Genomic DNA, 19,370 nt, shown 5'->3' with positions numbered 1-19,370 from the left:
CATGGGCCCAGCCCAGCAGTCCCTCAGCTGCATCATGCTTCCCATGTGTAGAAGCTGCTTTACTGGTGTCGTGTTTTCATCTCGGGCCCTGCTAGGTAGGATATCGAGTACTTACCATTTAACAGTTGTCTGACCCTAGCCCTTGATCTTTTCTAAGCTTCAATTTGCCATCTGTAAAATGGGCTCTATTATAGTATCCACTGAACAGAACTGCTATGAAAACTGAGTGAAACAAAATAAGGTGTGTGGTCAGAACTCAGTAAATGTTTGGAGTAACTAAGCTATAAAGCGACCGGTGCTGACAAGAAGTACAAAGGGAAGTGCAGTGGTGGTACAGAGACAAAAATGTCCTTGAAAACGGCTGCCTTGGGGCGCCTGGGTGGCTCAGATGGTTAAGCGTCTGCCTTCGGCTCAGGTCATGATCCCAGGGTCCTGAGATCGAGCCCCGCATCGGGCTTCTTTCTCAGCGGGGAGCCTGCTTCTCCCTCTCCTTCTGCTGCTCCCCCTGCTTGTGCTCTCTCGCTCTCTCTGTCAAATAAATAAATAAAATCTTAAAAAAAAAAAAAAAAAAAGGAAAACGGTTGGCCTTAAGGAGCACATCCTCACCACCCCCTAAATGTTCCTTGTATAATCAGTAACTCGGGGAAGCTCCACTGTTGTGGGTTTATTGTGTTGCCACAAAAGGCTTCCATTTGCTTGCCAGTCTTACCCGTGTATAAGACAAACAAGAGGAATGGGACAAAAATCAGTGCACTAGGCCAGGGTTTTCCAAGACCTCAATGAGGCTCCTGGAGAAACGAGGCATTTCCCTCCTGCTGCCAAGTTGTATTAGTGAGAGAGAAGGCCTAGTTCATCATCTCATGAAATGAAATTAGTTACGAACACAACCGTTCCCAGCCCAAATCCAAAAGCCAATCTTCAATCCAGCTTAGGAATTAGGAGGTGACAGTTTGGTGATTTGAGCCTACCTATGAAGAACTCCAGGACTGGAAGCCAAGAGTGTGATTTCTGGCCCTGGTTTCCCCGTGGCCAGGCAGTCATGTCCATCTTCCCTCCCCAGCACTGCCTCGCTCACGGGAGTGTTGGCAAGAGAACAGGGGGGAGCTGGAGCTTTCTCTGCTTCCATATCAGTCAACAAATATTGGCTAGGTAGCTAGAGTGCCCAGTCCCATGCTAGGTCGTTTGGGCAATCTTTGCAGATTTAGAAAGGAAGTACACTGAATAGCAAAGGAAACCATCAACAAAATGAAAAGACAACCTACAGAATGGGAGAAAATATTTGCCAATCATATTCTGGTAAGGGAATAATATCCAAGATATATAAAGAACTCATACAAAAAAAAAAAAGAACTCATACAACTCAATAGCAAAAAAACAATCTGATTAAAAAAATAGGCAGAGGAATTGCACTACTGGGTATTTACCCCAAAGATACAAATGTAGGGACCCGAAGGGGTACGTGCACCCCAATGTTTATAGCAGCAATGTCCACAATAGCCAAACTGTGGAAAGAACCAAGATGTCCATCGACAGATGAATGGATAAAGAAGATGTGGTATATATACACAATGGAATATTATGCAGCCATCAAAAGGAATGAGATCTTGCCATTTGCAACGATGTGGATGGAACTGGAGGGTGTTATGCTGAGTGAAATAAGTCAATCAGAGAAAGACATGTATCATATGACCTCACTGATATGAGGAATTCTTAATCTCAGGAACAAACTGAGGGTTGCTGGAGTGGTCGGGGGTGGGAGGGATGGGGTGGCTGGGTGATAGACATTGGGGAGGGTATGTGCTATGGTGAGTGCTGTGAATTGTGCAAGACTGTTGAATCACAGATCTGTATTTCTGAAACAAATAACGCAACATATTTTAAGAAAAAAGAAAAAGAAGAAGATAGCAGGAGAGGAAGAATGAAGGGGAGTAAGTCAGAGGGGGAGACGAACCAGGAGAGATGATGGACTCTGAAAAACAAACTGAGGGTTCTAGAGGGGAGGGGGCTAGGGGGATGGGTTAGCCTGGTGATGGGTATTAAAGAGGGCACATTCTGCATGGAAAAAAAAAAAAAATAGGCAGAGGAACGGAACATTTTTCCAAAGACGACATACAAATGACCAACAGGTATATGAAAAGGCATTCAACATCACTCATCACCAGAGAAATGCAAATGAAAACCACAATGAGATATCACCTCACACCTGTTAGGTTGGCTAGCATCAAAAAAAAAAAAAACCCAGCAATTACAAGTGCTGGTGAGGATGTGAAAAAAAAGGGGACCCTTGAGCACTGTGCGTGAGAATGTAAATTGGTGCAGCCACTGTGGAAAACAATATGGAGGGCCCTCAAAAAATTAATAATAGAATTATCATATGATCCAACAATGCCACTTCTGGGCATATATCCAAAGGACATGAAATCCCTATCTCAAACTGACATCTGCACACCATGTTTATTGCAGCATTATTTACAATAGCCAAGACATGGAAACAACCTAGCATCCACTGACAGATGAATGGATAAATAAGATGTCGTGTGTGTATACACAAACACACACACACACACTAGAATATTTTCAGCCATAGGAAAGAAGGAAATCATGCCATTTGCAACAACATGGGTGGAAGTTGAGGGCATTATGCTAAAGTGAGATAAACCAGATAGAGAAAGACTAATACTCTATGATCTCACTTATATGTGGAATCTAAAAAAACCAAACTTAAAGGAACAGAGAACGGAGTGATGGTAGCCAGAGGTAGAAGAAATGGGTGAAGGTGGGTCAAAGGTGCAAACTTCCAGTTGTAAGATAAATACGTCCTGGGGATGTGATGTACATCATGGTCACTACAACTAATAATACATCATTGCACATGTGACAGTTGCCAAGAAAGTAGATGTTATGTGAGGTGATAAATGTTAACTAAACCCACCGTGTTGCTCGGGCTACAGAACCCACACTCTTACCTTCTAGCCTTGTTCCACCCACGCAGTAGCCTCTGGTCACATGTGACTGTTGAATACTTAAAATGTGGCTGGTCTGAACCAAGATGTGCTGTGGGAAATACACATTGGATTTCAAAGACCTGGTCTGAAAAAGAATCAAAAAAATCCTGTTGATATTTATATTGATTACACATAGAAATTATATTCCAAATATATTTGGTTAAATGAAATGTATTATTATGATTGCTGCAAGACTGTTTCTTTTCGCCTTTTTTTTAACGGGGCTCCCAGAAAATTTGAATTGCATTTGTGACTCATGTTATACATCTACAGGACAGGAGTGCAGTCCCGTACTATTAACCGCATAGCTTTTGGTGCCAGCATTAAATCAGTCGAGACAAGGAGAGGACCTAGTGCAGTGCCTAAAACAAATTAAGCACCAAGAGCTATTGTTAATATTAGTAAGATGAGTGGTTTTCAAAGTTTATTCTCAAGTTTGTTTTTCAAGCCATTTCTTATAACATTTAAAAAAGGAGTTCTGGGGACGCCTGGGTGGCTCAGTCGGTTAAGCGTCTGCCTTCAGCTCAAAAGAAAAGACGTTCTTATCAAAGCAGAGAGAGCTTGGCGTCTCCCCAGGGACCCATTCACCCTGGGCAACACCTCCACAGGTTGGAAACCCGCCTGGTTAAGTCATCCTAAAATGTCCTTGAAGCTCTAGCACCTTCAGAGAAGGTGAAGAGGTGATAGGAGACAAAAACCAGGGTGTCTGTCTATGGCAGTCTTTAAAAATGATCATGAACATCTGCACACCATGAACAACAGAAGTTCTCACCAGAAAAAAGGAATGATGATCACGTGACATGATAGAGGTGTTAGCTAACACTCCAGTGGTCATCATATTGCAATACAGAAGTGCAGCAAATCGAGTTAACACATTGTACACCTTAAGCCTACACAATGCTATATGTCAATTATATCTCGATAGAAGTTAATTAATTAATTACCCAAAACAAGATCATGGAAGAACACTACCGTTTTGCTTGGGAGAATCAAAGTGGTTTGGTCCTGGGTCTAGCTAGACACAGTCCAGCAGTCGGGGTGTCATGAACGTGAATGGGAGGAGAGGTCACTGCGGGTCCCCAGATCATTAGCGGCATATACAATACCCATGCACCACAGTGCTGTTCTACCTCTGCCCCTCACAACTGCTGACTCCCCACCCATCCACGACCTGGGGAAGGCTCTCGGAGCTGACCCTGGGCACCAAGATGCCTAGGTCCAGCTCCGGGGAAGGGCGGCAAGTGATCCTCAGCCCAGACACTACAATGACTCTGCTGTCCTGAAGGCAACTCCAGGCTGTCAGCCCCAGTTTCTGCCAACCAGGCCTCCCGGCTCTTCCAGCAGCCCTCACCCCTGGCTCTGCTCTGTGTGTGTGTGTGTGTGTGTGTGTGTGTGTGTGTGTGTGTGTGTGTGGATGGGGACAGCAGCCAGCTCTCTAACAAGTTCCACGAGTCTGTTTGTTAAAGAAAAATTCCAGTGGGTCCATCCAACACATGGAACTCAAGTACAGAAATTATATTTATCCACCCCACTGCCAAGGAGATCACATGCCCCATGAGTCACTCCAGATGTGCTCAAAAACAGAGTCTGTCTGTGGAAGCCCAGTCCCCCAATCCCGGAGAGAGTCGAATTAGCAGAGGTCCCAATTCCTGTCCCCCCCCACCCCACCCCCCTCAGGAGGTTGCCTCTGCCTTCACCCTTCTGGGGCAGGAGAGGGCATCTGCGCACGTCTGTAAAGGGAACAGGGGTACGAACTACATCTTCGTGCCGGGAGGACCAGTACGGGCATACCTGTAGCTCCCAAGGTCCCATTGGGTTTGAGGACAACTTTTCACCTTTTTAGAGGAAAAGATGTGCTGGAAGACGCTGCTGCTTCTGCTGTTGTGTTACGATGCCCAGGCTACTGTGTCCCACAGGTGGAACAGGGGTAAGTTGCTTTCTGTTTGTCTGTTGGATGTTCATTACTCTTCCTTAAATACAATTAGGAATTTGGGGGGGAAGGAATAAGGTGGTGGAAGGAAATTAAAAACCCTGCACCAACCCCCCTCCTTTTATCTCCTCTCTGCCAATCGCTTTAAGCTTCTTGACATGTTAGAAGGTGCTAGAAGCTAATGAGGGATGGGACACTGAAAAATATCAAAGCCACTGAGGGAACTCGGTGGAGGTGAAGAACGCAGAGGGCATGCCTTTCTGACATGCCAGAGCTAAGTCATCTCTGCTTCCAAGAATGTGAGCAGACTCCCTTGAGACTCCCACCCCCAGCTGCTGCAGCCAAGCAGGGCACGTGAAGAGCAGGTACCAGGACTGATGCTAGTATCGTGGGACTGTGGGTGCTGGGGTGCAAAAGGCCTGCTACCTGGGGGACCCCGACAAGGGGTCCTGGGCATTGGCTGTCCACATGGAGGTCTCCGTGCTGCTTCCGAGCAGAGGTGGACACATCTTTCTGGCTGGGGACAGTTGGCCCAGTGGCAGGAGAAGAAGAGTGACCCCTTAGCATTCACTCAGGTGTGTGTCAGACAGCTACACCCACCTGTGCCGAGGACCACCTCGGAAAGGAGGGAGCCGGGCAAGGCTGTTCCCTCATGGCTGACTTCCTTTCCCCCGGGACCCCATGGCATCTTTTCCCTATGCCCAGGACTGGCTCCACTTGGCAGACACTGGTAGCATGTCCAGCCAATTAGAGTGGATCACTGTGGGGACTGAGGGAGCAGCAGTGTGGACCACTCCATGCAAAGCTCAACTCAACCCTCTCCGCTGCCTAAAATCAACTGAGGTCTCTCTCCCCAAAAGCACTGGAAAAAGAAGTCAGGCTCATAGGTGTTTCTAGAGATCCAAAGGAGGACACAGACTGGCACGGCGGGAGGGGTGGGTGTGGGGCTGAGCCTCCAGGTTCTCAAGGAGAGTGTTGAGGAAAGAAGGGGCATTGAGTGTGGACCAGAGATGCACAGAGCAAATGAATCTGACGCGGGTGGGGAGCAAAAGCCATTCACTTATTTGGGTTTTATGCCCTCAGTTTTAAGCTTGAGATCAGTGATTTGCCAATTCTCTGAGCTGAGCTGTGAAATGATTGTTACCCAGAGGCAAATAATTAATGGAGCATTTTCCTTTTTTTTCTGGGAACATTACACACACACACACACACACACACCCTCCCTGCTCATGATGCGCACAAACTTTGGAGGCAACACTTAGGAGAGCAAAGAGACCTTGGCGTTACTTTCGACCACTTACCCCTGTGTGCTACTGGGGGCCTTCCCTAATTTGCCTATTAGAAAAAGATGATAATACCCACCCTCCCAATGCACAGGCTGTGAGAAAGCCAAGTGAGATCATTGGATTTGTAACAAGGCTGTAAACACCACAGCCACGTCATGGGCAATCCTGCAAGAAACGCAGACTTAAGCTCTGCCTTTCATTGGCTGTGTGATGTCTGGCAAGTCTCTTAACCTCTCTGAGCTTCGGTTCACTAACGAGTCACATATTAATAACAGAGCTTATCTCCGCTGCGTGTGGTGAGGGTCATATTCAAAATGTAAATAAAATGCTTTGTAAACGGTGAAGAAGCTTACCAGTGTGAATTCTTACCTACCACCTAAACCAATGAAAAAAATTTCATTGAAGAAAGTTTGAGGTTCTCATTCCACAGAAGGTTCTATAGCAACATCCGGGGAGCTAGTGCTCTGCCCACCCCCTCCCTGGAGAAGGTCAGCCCCTAAATAATAATAACAAATCTATCTAGAGACAGGAAGCCAGCGCAGCTGGAACAGAGACCGTGATGAGGCAGCTTTGTTAAGTGCTAGATTAGCGGTTCCCGGCAGAGTCAACAAGCGACAGAGTGCCTCCAACCATCATCAAAATGTCTTCCACGTAGTTGATTTTTTTTTCATTTTTAACATTTTTTTCTAATTATAAAAGGAATACCCAATTGCCATTTTTTAAAGATGGAATGGGAGTCACACCCATATAAAAAACAATTTTTCCGAATGTACTTAACTGTTCCCTTCGCCTTCATCCTTACCCCAACCCCCACCCACCCCAGCGCCAGGCCTAATTTAGAAGAGTTCCCTGTCGAAACAGCCTGAGAGCCACCTCTCCCTGCAGGGTCCTCCACCTCTACCCGCAAATCCCCCCTCCACCCCCTCCAACCCACTCCACCCCGCCTCTCTCCCCCCTTCCCCGACCCCCACCCCCCAGCACCCACACCCCGGCCCCCATCCTCCCCCGCCCCATGCCCCCAAGTGGAAATGTAGAAATCAACCCAAAAGGAACACACCCTGCTGTCAAGACGGCCTTTTTCCTACCATTCTCCGGGCCTCTCCCTAGAACCGCTCTCTAGGATTCGGCCTCTGGAGGCAGTTTTCCACGCCAGCCTGATCCAGCCCCGCCAACTTCACAGAGACCTGATGACTCACCTGTGGTTAGCTGGTGACTCACCTGTGGTCAGCCGGACACACCTGGCCCAAGCCCCCAGGTCCTGCCAGAACACTACCTGGGGGGCTGAGGAGAACTAACCAGTCTTCAAAAAAGAAAAAGAAAAAAAAAAAAGAAATGTATGCATTACATACTATAACTTTTTATTAAATACATGTCAATTGTTCTTTCTAAAAGCAGGTTAATAGGGAAGGATGGCCCTTCAGTTATGTGGTAGAATTTACATCATTGTCAGGATTCCCTTTTAGGGCTGTGTGTGTTTTCAGGCATGAAGGGAAGGGCCCGTGGTCAGTGTTCAGTACGTCCTGACTGACTGACAGGACTCAAGCCACTGAGCACAGCCCCGTAGCCCCAGTGACTCAGCGGGGCAGGTGCTCTCCTGACCACACACAGGGAAGGACCCTAGAGCATGGGTGAGCAGTCGAGGAGCCCAGATCACTCAGCCAGAAGGCTAGAGCTGGAGGTTGTCACCCACCCCACGTCTGTGGCATCAGTCTGGCTGCCCTCCCTCATCCCCTTCCCACCCCCCAGGTGCTCCCTGCTCCCTGTAGCCCTCTGACCTTCTGGTGCTCCCAGAGGACCCCAACACACGGGGCCAAGATCCTGGCTCCCTCAGAATGTCACTGAAGGGTGGGCCCAGGAGCAGAAAAGTAAATGACATCCATAAGATCTCACAAAAGAGCTTTCATAAATGAGAGTTTCTCCTTTCCACATCCAAACCATTTCCATGGAGTTGCTTTGACTGCATCGTTAAAAATATCGTTGTATTTTGGCTTGATACGGTGTGCAGTTCGAATCCTTTCCAACAAGCTCTTTGGTATAAATGCTGTGTACAGTTATGCGGGAACAGTGCTTAGCCTTACTACCATTCTTTTCTACCAAACATGTTTGGAAGATGGCGGGGACGAAGATTTTCATCCCAGATTACAAAAAGTCAACGAGAAGGTCAGGCTTCAGAGCAAAGACAGGCTCTTCCATTTAAGGAAACTTCTGTCTGTATGTCTGGGCAGGAAAGCTTGGACAAGCTAAGGTGTCGGGGAGACAGGCGCCCGCCTTGACTGAGATCATTAAAAGGGGCTTCTCCCGGGCAAGAATACAGGCTCCTCGGAGATAAAGGGAGGGGGTGGTAGAGACAGGAGATCACATCTACATGTTGATAATTAGCCAGCACCTGGAACTAAAAATAAGTTCTAGAATCCTCCTGTTAGAAAGAGAAGAATTTAGGGGCACCTGGGTGGTTCAGTCGGTTAAGCATCTGACTCTTGATTTCGGCTTTGGTCTTGATCTCAGGCTTGTGAGTTCAAGCCCCGCCTTGGGCTCCACACTGGGCGTGGAGCATATTAAAAAAGGGGGGGGGTGGGAGGGGAGAGAAGGATTTAGTAAAACACACTGTTTGAAAAGAATGGGGTTTAGTGACAAGGGTAGTTAATGTGTTTCTATGGGATCATCTACTCCTTCGATAGTTGTGGGCAGGATGCTATGCACTGGGAATACAGCACTGAACAAAACAGACAAGATCTCACGCCCTCAGGGAGCTGACATCCTAGTGAGGGAAAAAGACACAAACACATATATAAATAAGACATCTGGTTTGTTTGCTGACAATAAATTAGGGACAGAGTATAAAGGATTATACTTTTAAATAGAGAAATCAGGGAGGGTGTCCCTGAGGAGGTGACTAAAGGCCTGAAGGAAACATGGGAGTAAGCCATGCAATCGCTGGAGGAATTATTCCAGGCAGAGGAAAGAGAAGTGCAAAGGCCCTGTGGCAGAAGCATGCCTGGTGTGCTCACGGAGCAGTGAAGAGGCCTGTGGCTGGGGTGGCAGGAGCCAGGGGGGAATAACAGGCTCAGAGAGGCAGGAAGAAGGTAAATCATGTAGCACCTGGTAGCCATTTGAAGATCTTTGGCTTTTACTCTGAGTGAGATGGAAAGCCACTGAGGGTTCTAGACAAAGGAATGACAGCATCTGACCTATGTTTTCATAGAATCACTTCAGTTGTATTAAAAATAGAATGATGGGACTTCTGGGTGGCTCAGTAGGTTAAGCATCCGACTCTTGATTTCAGCTCAGGTCATGATCTCAGGGTCATGAGTTCAAGACCCACATTGGGCTCTGGGCTCAGGAGGGAGTCTGCTTGAGATTCTCTCTCCCTCTCCCTATGCCACTTCCCCTGCTCACACACGCTCTCTCTCTCTCTCCCTCTCAAATAAATGAATAAATCTTAAAAAAAAAAAGAAGAACAGAACAAGGGTGGGAGCCAAGGATGGAAGCTAAGACAACTTTAGGAGAGGTGCTCAAGCCTTGAACCAGGAGTCTAGCAGGAAGTAGACGGGTTCCAGATATATTTTGAAGGCAGAGCCGGGAAGATTTGCTGATTGGTTGGATGTGCGATGTGAAAGAGAAAAATCAAGGATGACTCCAAGGTTTTTGGCCTGAGCAACTGAGAGAGATGGGGAAGACTATAGACAGCAGGATGGGTGTGTGAGGGAGCAGCGTTTGTATGTGTGTGGTATGTGTGTGTGGTGTGTGTGCATGTGTGTGTGGCATGTGTCTGGTTTGTGTGGGGGTATGGTGCATGCATATGTGGAGTGTGTGTGTGTGTGTGTGTGGTATGTGGTGTGGTGTGGTAGGTGTGTGTGTGTGTGCACACAGTGTGGCATGCGTCTGGTGTGTGTATGTGGTATGTGCGGTGTGCGTGTTGTGGTGTGTGCATGTGTGTGTGTGCGTGTGTGTGGTACGTGTGGTATGTGTGCATGTGTGTGTGTGCGGTGTGGCATGCATCTGGGGTGTGTGTGTGTGGTATGTGTGGTGTGGTGTGGCGTGTGCATGTGTGTGTGCGCGTGTGTGTGCGGTGTGGCATGCATCTGGTGTGCGTGTGTGTGGTATGTGCGGTGTGGTGTGTGGTGTGTGCACGTGTGTGTGTGCGCGCGCATGGTGTGGCATGCGTCTGGTGTGTGTGTGTGTGTGTGTGTGGTATGTGCGGTGTGGCGTGTGCGTGTGTGCACGTGTGTGTGTGCGCGCGCACGGTGTGCCATGCGTCTGGTGTGTGTGTGTGTGTGTGTGTGTGTGTGTGTGTGTGTGGTATGTGCGGTGTGGCGTGTGCGTGTGTGCGCGCGCGCTGGGGTCGGGCCGGGTATGGGGCAGGAGAGGCAGCTCTCACCAGCGGGCACGGAGATGCGGGCCGGCGGTTGGGTGGCCGGACGTCGGGTCTGGAGGGTGAGGCCGGAAGTCCGCAGGGCAGTGGTGTGGCCAGAAGTGAGGAGAGGCAGGGCTTGAGGAGGACTCGGCCGCGTGAAGAGGCAGGTGAGAAGGAAGAGCCGCCTGTACAGAGGGCTTTATGTTTTTCAGACAGAAGAAGTGTTGGTGCTGATGTGAAAGATCCAGTAGCAAGGCGGGGGGTGGGGGGGGCGGTGTACGACCATGAACTCACGATGAGAACACGTAAGACGGTTGTGTTTTCCTCTGGCCACATCCGAGTGCACAGGTGCAGCAGGGGACACGGGCCGAGATGGGCTGTGACTTTGCCAAGCAATTGCAGAGAACAAAGAGGGAGCAAAGGAGTTGAGGGTCTAGAGTGATCACAGGGCCCTAGTAATGTGACCTTTCGTACCACAGGATTATAAATCGAAGTTAGAGAATTTTTTTAAAATTCTGTGTGTGGTAAGGGGCACCTGGGTGCCTCAGTCGGTTAAGCGGCTGACTCTTGAGTTCAGCTCAGGTCATGATCTCAGGGTCATGAGATCGAGCCCTGCATTGGGTTCTGCGCTGGGCGTGGAGCCTGCTTAAAATTCTCTCTCTCCCTCTTCCTCTGTCCCTCCCCCAATCACGCACACTCTTTCTCTCTAAAAAAAGAAAAAAATTATGTGTGATTCATTTCAGAATATGTCTTATACCAAATGCACTCATTCATAATTAACTGCACTATCTTTCCTGAGCCCAGTGTTCAAGGCGATACACCTACAAAAAGATAGCATTGTTCTCCCTATCGGTGAGATAGGGTGAGATAGGGTTCGGGAGCCTGCGAGGTCTGGATTTAATCTCAGTCCTACGGCAAACAAATTGGGTGGCCTAGGGCAAGTTTCTTAACCTCCGCGTTTCTTCATCTGTGAAATGGCATGTTAGTACTCACCTCACAAGGTGCGTATGGAACGCACGAGCACGTCGACTACAACACAGTGGGCTCATGTGCTGTTACGGTATCTGAGCTTCACATTTTAACAACTTTGGTCTGCGGTCCGAACGCGTCTCTCAGCAGAAGATATAGACAGAACATGCCATAATACAGACTCTCGAATCTCTGGATCCAGTTCCTGGACTGGATCAGTGAACGTGCATGACCTTTAGCAAGCAAATCCTTTGTTCTATGCTGGTCTGTCCGATATATCATAGACCCTCAATGTCCCCCCACCCCCAAGGCTCATATGTCCAGGGAGTCAGGGAGGAGGGGAGAAGCTCACGGTCTCCCTGCCCCGAGACCAGCCTTGCAGCAGACCTTCGTGCTAGGAAACGTGGAAGCCTCTGATGTCCCCTGGTCACACTGAGTGGTCCTCATGGGCACATTCACATCCTGAAGAAATAGCTGGAGGGCAGGCTGGCTGCAGAGTATTGAGAGGAAACGTAGAAAACAGATTGGCCCAGTTTTACATCAAGCAAGAGGCACATGAAGTCAGTGATTTCGACAAACCTGTCCTGGTAGCCTTCTTGCTTGAGGCTCCACGCTCGGGTGGGGTCCTTCTGCCTGTTTCTGGCCTCCCACACGGTCCCCGCTCTCCCCTCTCTCTGCAAAGGTGCCGTCGCTAATGGCCATCCAGTGGGGACCCCTCAGGTCTCCCTCGCATCAGCCTGGTCGAGGCCGTGCTGCCCCAGATGAGCAGGCAGCCAAGCTTATGATGACCTCCATCAAGGCAGGCGATGAGCTGGCCGGACAGGAAAACCTGAGCAAAGCCTGAAGAGTCTGCACGGCTGTTTTGGTTTGGTGAGGCTTTTTAAAAATCCCTGGCTCATCTTTATTTCTATTTAAGATTTTTTTCTTAAGATTTTATTCATTTATTTGACAGAGAGAGAGAGAGAGAGAGAGCACAAGCAGGGGGAGCAGTGGAGGGAGAGGGAGAAGCAGGCTCCCTGCTGAGCAAAGAGCCCGATGTGGGGCTCGATCCCAGGAGCCGGAGATCATGACCTGAGCCGAAGGCAGACGCTTAACCCACTGAGCCACCCAGATGCCCCCAGAATCCCTGGCTCATCTTTAAAATCATCCCCACATATATACTGAGCCTTCCCTTGAAGCCCAGCGTTATGCAGACATCGAGGTCAAGCAGGGGGAGCGTAAACTTCCTCCCTCGTTCCCAGGAGCCGGCCACCCTGACGAATGCTTTCAGGTGACAGACAGCAAGATGGGAAATGAGACAGGACGCAGAGGGCATACGGAGCTGGAGAAAGGACACCGGTGGCCAGTGGGGTTGCAGGGAAAGGCTTCCTGGGGGAGCAGGGCGGTGTGTCTAACCACGCAGGAGAAGGTCTAGCTTAAAGCTTCGCTCATACATGCCTCTGGGAGCTGGCCAGCTCTCACGTGGGCCATTTGCATTTCTGGCAGAGTCCAGCCTTCCCCTGTCGCAGACAAGAACGTCGGGAGTGACTGTATATTTAACCTTTTATCCAAATGTTCTGCCAAGGACCAGACATAGCTTATTTCTTGCCCCACCCCCACCGCGCCCCCTTCCAGCATCTCTGCAAAGGTGAATCTGTCCCTCTCTAGGCCTCACCTTCTTTCCAGAGAGTCAGACCCCGGCCTCTCAGATGTCTGGCCCGGAGACGGCTGCATTTCCACATCCAGGGCAGTAGAAAAGCACCTGCTGGACACATCATCCAAGCAGCCCCAGCAACGGGCGGGGGTCCGATAGAAGGTGGTGGAAGCATGTGAGCAGGAGAACAAGGGGGGAGGTAGTCCATCTTTCAGATTTCTGCGCCCCCCACACATACACTTTCTGGGGCAATGATCAGTCTCCTGGTCTAGAGGCTGAAGCTATTTCTGACGATCTTCCCCAAACTGTGTTATCATTCTTAAAAAGAATCAGAACAAGGGCTCTTGGAAACAACAAGTTTTCATGATTAAGCTGAGCTTTGAATCCAGAAGTATTTTCTTCCCCATTCTTTGAGAATTCAGGGTCCACTTGGGGTGTGTGTGTTAAAGGAGTGTTGGTGTTCACAGGGAGACAGTTCAGCTATGAAGAACTTTCTGGAAGGCAGCCATCCCAAGTCTGAGAAGACAGGAAGCAGAAAGGGCTCCTTGCCCAGGGCATTCATTCCCTCCTATCCCCTTCACCTACTGGGGTGTGAATTTTTTTAAGGGAACAACACCTGTAATTTCACAGTAAGAATGGAATCCGGGGACAAGAATTAAAGAAGTAAAGGTGGTCTCGGATCCGATCCTGAGAATGGGATTTCATCCACCCTTTCATGGTAAGAAGAGAAAAAGGGCACACGGAAAGAAGCAGGTCACATCTCGGTCTAGAACCGGGTTTGATCCTGGTGTTATCTCCCACCAAAGAGAAATTAGAGTCAAAGTACGCACACTCTTTGTGCCTCTACTCGTTTGTCTCCGAGAACATGATGGCCCTGGTCTCTTCAGATGACCCCCTCAGATGGGAGTGGGGTTTGCCTCATAGCAGGGCACCCGCTGCTTGGCTGTGGGTCTGGATAACCCAATGCCTGCCCACTGTAGTGACCTGGAAGCTGTAAAAAATCCCATTGCCTACATCCACCCCAGGGAGAGGCCCATGAATTGGCCTGGGAGCTGGCCTTGGGCATTTGGGATTTTCCAAACTCCCAGGTGATCCAGATGTCCGGTCAAGGGTGACAACTATCAGGTTACCCTAAGAGTGGCCATATGGCCAGGGCAGCTCCTTCTCCACAACGTCAGGTCAAGCACCCTCTGATTCTCAACCTTGGCTGCCATTAGAAGCTGCCATAAGAAGCCTAGGAAGCTTTGAAAAAAAACTCTTCCTGTCCCATGTGCACCCCGCTCAATTAAATCAGAACCTCTGCTGCTGGGACCCATGCATCAGCCCCTTGGGTCAAGGTTGCAAATCAGTGGAGCCGGGGATGCCTCCCTCCACCTGATACTGTAGGCAGAGGCAATGAATGAACAGAGTCCAAGGCCTTCTCAAGCCCTAAAATCTGTGATTCTGTGGGAAGTTGGCACTTTTCTGACAAAGAAAACAAATTTTGTTAAACTGCTGGGCTAGGAACTAGTGCTCAGCAATTCATAGGCTCCTTCCCCTGAAATGCTCTGGGGAAGCAGAGTTGGTCACTCTGCCCATCAAGGCTTCCTTCAGTGCAGGGACTTGGTCAGCCTGCCAGGCTCTGCTGGGGGTAGAGAAACACAGAACCATATTTATCCCAGCCTGCGAGGAACCTGTGGTATAGATAATAAATGAGTTACAGAGTAAACAGTATTATAGCAATACAACATCCAACCAGCTTTTTCCAGGAAGTAGGAGATGCCCACCAGTGAGCTTTCCAGGAAATGTCCTTTACACTGAAGATGTTTCATTTGTATCACTTCGAATTGAAAACCTTCTAGAATGCTTAGGCAATGCCCTGCCTTCTTTAACCAGAGTACACTGGACATCACTAGACTCTTTCTTGGTGGTTCCAAGGGCACCATTATCAAGAAGGAGAACTGTTGTGTATGGTTGTACAACTTGTGGTTCGCACAACTTCAGGGGGCACTACTTACCTCCAAGTCTCTTGGATTTTTACAGTTAGCTGCCCAGGCTTCTGGCAGATCACATTCAAGTGTCTTGAAGAAGATGCACCTTTTTTTATCAGCCGGCAGCAGGGAGACGAATCCCTTCTGCACAGTGCCCTGCTACAAGGTGGGGCTGGGGTGAACGGGGCTGTCTGCTCCTACCCAACACGATCCTGGAGAACGGCAATTTGTCCTGATTAGTCCCATACTCTGTAATAGTTGGTCTCCTCCTTCACCTGTCCTCTGTCAGTTCCCAATTCTGCTACCCCCTCTACCTCTAGCAGCTCATCCATCTTCCTCCAGCTACAACTTCTAAATGCAGTCACCAAGGAATAACACTGACAAGTCATTGACTTCATACCAAATGCATCTCTAAGTCAGCCAGCCCTTGGGGGAAGCGCTGAGCTTGGCTCCCCACACCCCTAGGGCCAAGCGTCAGGGTCTTGTGGCAGCTCCTTTCCTGCACTTTGTCACCTGTATTCAGATTCTTGGCAGCTAGATCTCAGATGGCCGGGGACTAGCCAGAAGTCTGATCCTCTCATTAAAAGGGTTGTCAATAAATATAAACCAGCCCCTCCTATTGATAAAGGGAACAGTATTATTAGAGAACTCATCTATTGAATTGGGGCAGGGAGAGGGCTATCAGTTTGCTCATTTCTGTTTTATTTTGTTTTATGTAAATTCTCAGGGTATACATACCCCTAGACATACATATTTTTCAAAACTTTCTGGGATGATTCTGATGAGCAGCCAGGTTTGAAATCGCTGGTCTGAAATAGTAACGTCTGACATGCCTAGGAGTTCTCGGGGACACACCAGAGTCATCTGTCACCTCTCGCCGCTTCACGTCTACCACCACCTGGAGTCAGTCACTCTCCGGACTGGCTGACCGGCCTCCAGGCCATGTGCACAGCGCAGCCCCTCGAGCTAACTCTGGTTTCTTGCAGCCGTGCTGTTTCCTGCTGCCCATCGGCCAAAGAGATCCTCATCAATGCCCTTGAACCCCGTCCTGCAGAACTCCCTGGAGGAAGTTGAACTGCTCTATGAGGTAGGCAGAAGGGAAAGTGGTCAATTCAAGTCACGCAAAAGGCATTGCACCTTCTCTATGTTTTTTGGAGAAGGGACCTAAGCGCCAGAGGGACTGGTCTAGACTACTTTGCGGATTCATCCCATCCCAGAGCCAGGTCTTCCTCGTATCTCCCCCCCTTTCCCACACACCATGACATGGAAGGATGGCATCGGGAGTTCAGTCAAGGCAAAATTAGAGATTTCCGTTTGGCCCGGAGGTGCCACCGCCAGCACCTGAGCAGCAGAGTTGGGCAACATTCCCAAGCAGAGGTTTTGAGGCAGGACTGGTCAGGAGTGCTCGGGCAATGCCACGCCAGGTGTCTCAGGAACTGCATGCTGGGGCAGCTCCATTTCTGATGGGCTGGGGCCACCGCGAAGCTCTCTTCCTCTGCCTCTCTCACCTGGGCCCCTAAGACCTTACTCATCCTCCAAACCACAGGTAAATTCCCCAAGGCTGCTTGGACTGGCTCAGTGGTAAAACTCCCAGTTCAAGATCTGAGCTGTCGTTCTGGTTCTGGCCCCATCAGCTGGGTGACCTCGCGTCAGCCGCCATTGCTCTCTGGGTCTGAATCTCCTCCACTGTTAAATGAGGAACTACGATGATCTCCAAAATTCCCCTCCTGCCTTGATATCCTCTCACATCCTCCACGTCCCAGAACTGTCTGGCTAAGAGACAGCATACTGCAGCCAAGCAGTTGAGCTGGGGGAAGGGGAAGGGATTTCAAATCCCACCACGGGGGACAAACTTTGCCAAGTCTTGAACTTGGGAGTCACATGAACAGATCTGTTCTAGAAAGATAGCAGACAGTAGCATGGAGGATGGATTAGAGCCAGGAGGAATCGGAGACAGAGAGGAAAGTTAGAATTTGAAGTCCAAGAAGTATTTATTACGTTGCTGGGATGAGCCCAGCACAGAGCAGGGGATGCACGTGGCCGACTCCACACTACTCTTAAAGAACAGGTGAGAAATGAGGACAAATCTCTGTATCCCACTTAATTCCTGGCACAATTCTCTGCCTCCTTCGAATTCAGCTTCTGATTTTAAATTACCCAAAATAGTCAGTTCGTGCTCTAGAAGATCTTTGGTGAGTGGGTGGGAGGGGGATCAGGAACTAGTGCGCTGGTCCAGGCCACTAGTAACAGTAAGCAGTCCCTGAAATAGTGGCTTTGTACCAGGCACCATATTTGTCTTACTTACTTCTCACAATATCCCAGTGAAGTGTTGTGGTCACTAATCATCTCACAGAGGAGGAAAATGAGGCTCAGAGAAGTTAAGTAACTCATCCAGCTGGTGGGAAAGTCAGAATTGGAGATGCAGCTGCCTCCCCAGATGAACATATGTGATAATGAACACAGTGATGTCCTCAGCGATGCCCAAATGCTTCATGTCTTTCCACATCCCGTGTCTCTCTCCAGTTCCTGCTAGCTGAACTTGACATCAGCCCTGACCTGCAGATCTCCATCAAGGACGAGGAGCTCGCCTCCCTGAGGAAGGCCTCTGACTTCCACATTATCTGCAATCACGTGATCCCCAAGCGCATCCCAGACATCCGCCGGCTGAGTGTCAGCCTCTCCAACCACCCTGGCATCCTCAAGAAAGAGGACTTTGAAAGGACAGCGCTGACCCTGGCCTACACAGCCTACCGCACAGCCCTGTCCCAAGGGCATCAGAAGGACATCTGGGCCCAGTCCCTCCGTAGCCTCTTCCGGGCCCTGCAGCACGACTTGATGCGGTCCTCAGGCCCCAGAGTGTCTCCCTGAGAGACTGGCCGGCACCAGGACCACGGACCAGGGACCGACACACACAGTAATCCAAATACTCTTCATTCTCTACTCCGTTTACAGAGCCCAGCAACAAAGCACATGCCACCAACTCAGAGTAGCAGAGGTAAAATAATGACACCATCATGTTCTTTGCCCCTTATAGATTCCTGACAAGCACGTCTGATTCATGTCACAGTGTGACCTGGGCTGGAAGAAAGGGCTAGAGTGGTAATTTTGAGATGCCTCCGAAGGCCCCATGATTTGCCTGGCGACATGTAGAAGTCTCAGCCATGCTTCAACACCGAGTGACTGCCACCAACACCCAAGGGCGAGCACAGAGCTAGAGGAGAAAACACAGAGGTTTGGGCATGGCGGGAAGATGGGGGACAGACCTCAGGCTGTGAGGCTGATTGAACATCTTTCCAAAGGTTCTATAGTAAGAGACTAAAAAAAAAAACAAAAACAAACAAACAAAAAAAACCCAACCTAGAGCTATAGCCAAATAAATACATTGTTATCAGAGATATACTTCTCACCTTTTCCAAAAGTTGCCAAGAAGAATCAGTTAGAAAATCAGTAATTTTATGATCTATGGGTCTTGATTCTTCTTCTCTGAAAGTTGATCTAATATGGAGGAGAAACGTGAAGGGGGCCCACAGAAAGGCTGCAAAAGTCATGCCTTGTCTTCCAAACAGAGAAAGCAAGCTAATGCAGAGAGGGTCACCCTCATCACCCTAATGAAGAGGTGGCACCAAAGGCCATGTCTAGCCAAATGCTTAAAATCATTTAACATCACCAGAAAATGAGGTGCTCCAAATAAAAATGATTTTTCAGATGACAGGATTTCCCCTTTCAAATGCCAAAACTTTCCTTTGAGCAGTATTGACCTGGTATCTTGTTAAACTCTACATACGAAACAACTTAGGCTTTTATTTAATATCTTTGAAACACCCTGATGAAGGAGTTGGATAAAATAACCTCTAACCTTGCTTTAACTGCTTCTGAAATGCCCATGATCATTGAGCTAAGTGTGAGCTATTACAGGGAGGACAGCAGGACCTAAGGGACCTGCTGGACTGTTTGCCCCGATCCTGGAAGGCCCCAGGCTCTTCTAATTCTGCATGTGCTCTGAGCTCTTCGGCCGCCTTCTTCACGGTGAGGCTTTGAGATGCACTTTTCTTTCTTGCCGACAGAACCTGCCCTTTGCAATGTGTTCTTTTTTTAGCTGCTATCGCCTGAAGAGCAAGATGGCTAGGCTTGTTATAATTCTAGGTTAAGTATGAGTTAGCAGATGAAGATCTCTGCTAGCAGGAAAGCCCTGGGCTCTAGGACAGACTCCCCACCAGCTCAAG

At 49.0% G+C, this 19,370-nt stretch overlaps 1 protein-coding gene across 1 annotated transcript; it reads left to right on the top strand.

Moving 5' to 3' along the window:
- The first annotated feature begins 4,856 nt into the window (after positions 1-4,856).
- Positions 4,857-18,015, top strand: FAM180A (family with sequence similarity 180 member A). Its single transcript, XM_028106187.2, has 3 exons — positions 4,857-4,932; positions 16,134-16,234; positions 17,671-18,015. Exons 1-3 carry the CDS (start codon positions 4,857-4,859, stop codon positions 18,013-18,015), a joined length of 522 nt encoding a protein of 173 aa, XP_027961988.1.
- Positions 18,016-19,370: the final 1,355 nt, after the last annotated feature.

The sequence above is a fragment of the Eumetopias jubatus genome, unplaced genomic scaffold (genome assembly GCF_037043125.1).
Source record: "Eumetopias jubatus isolate StellerSeaLion01/CBP00866 unplaced genomic scaffold, mEumJub1_p1.0 scaffold_14, whole genome shotgun sequence".
Classification (NCBI taxonomy): Eukaryota; Metazoa; Chordata; class Mammalia; order Carnivora; family Otariidae; genus Eumetopias; species Eumetopias jubatus.
Note: the sequence above shows the minus strand (reverse complement) of the source record. Positions and strands in the feature narration are given on the sequence as shown.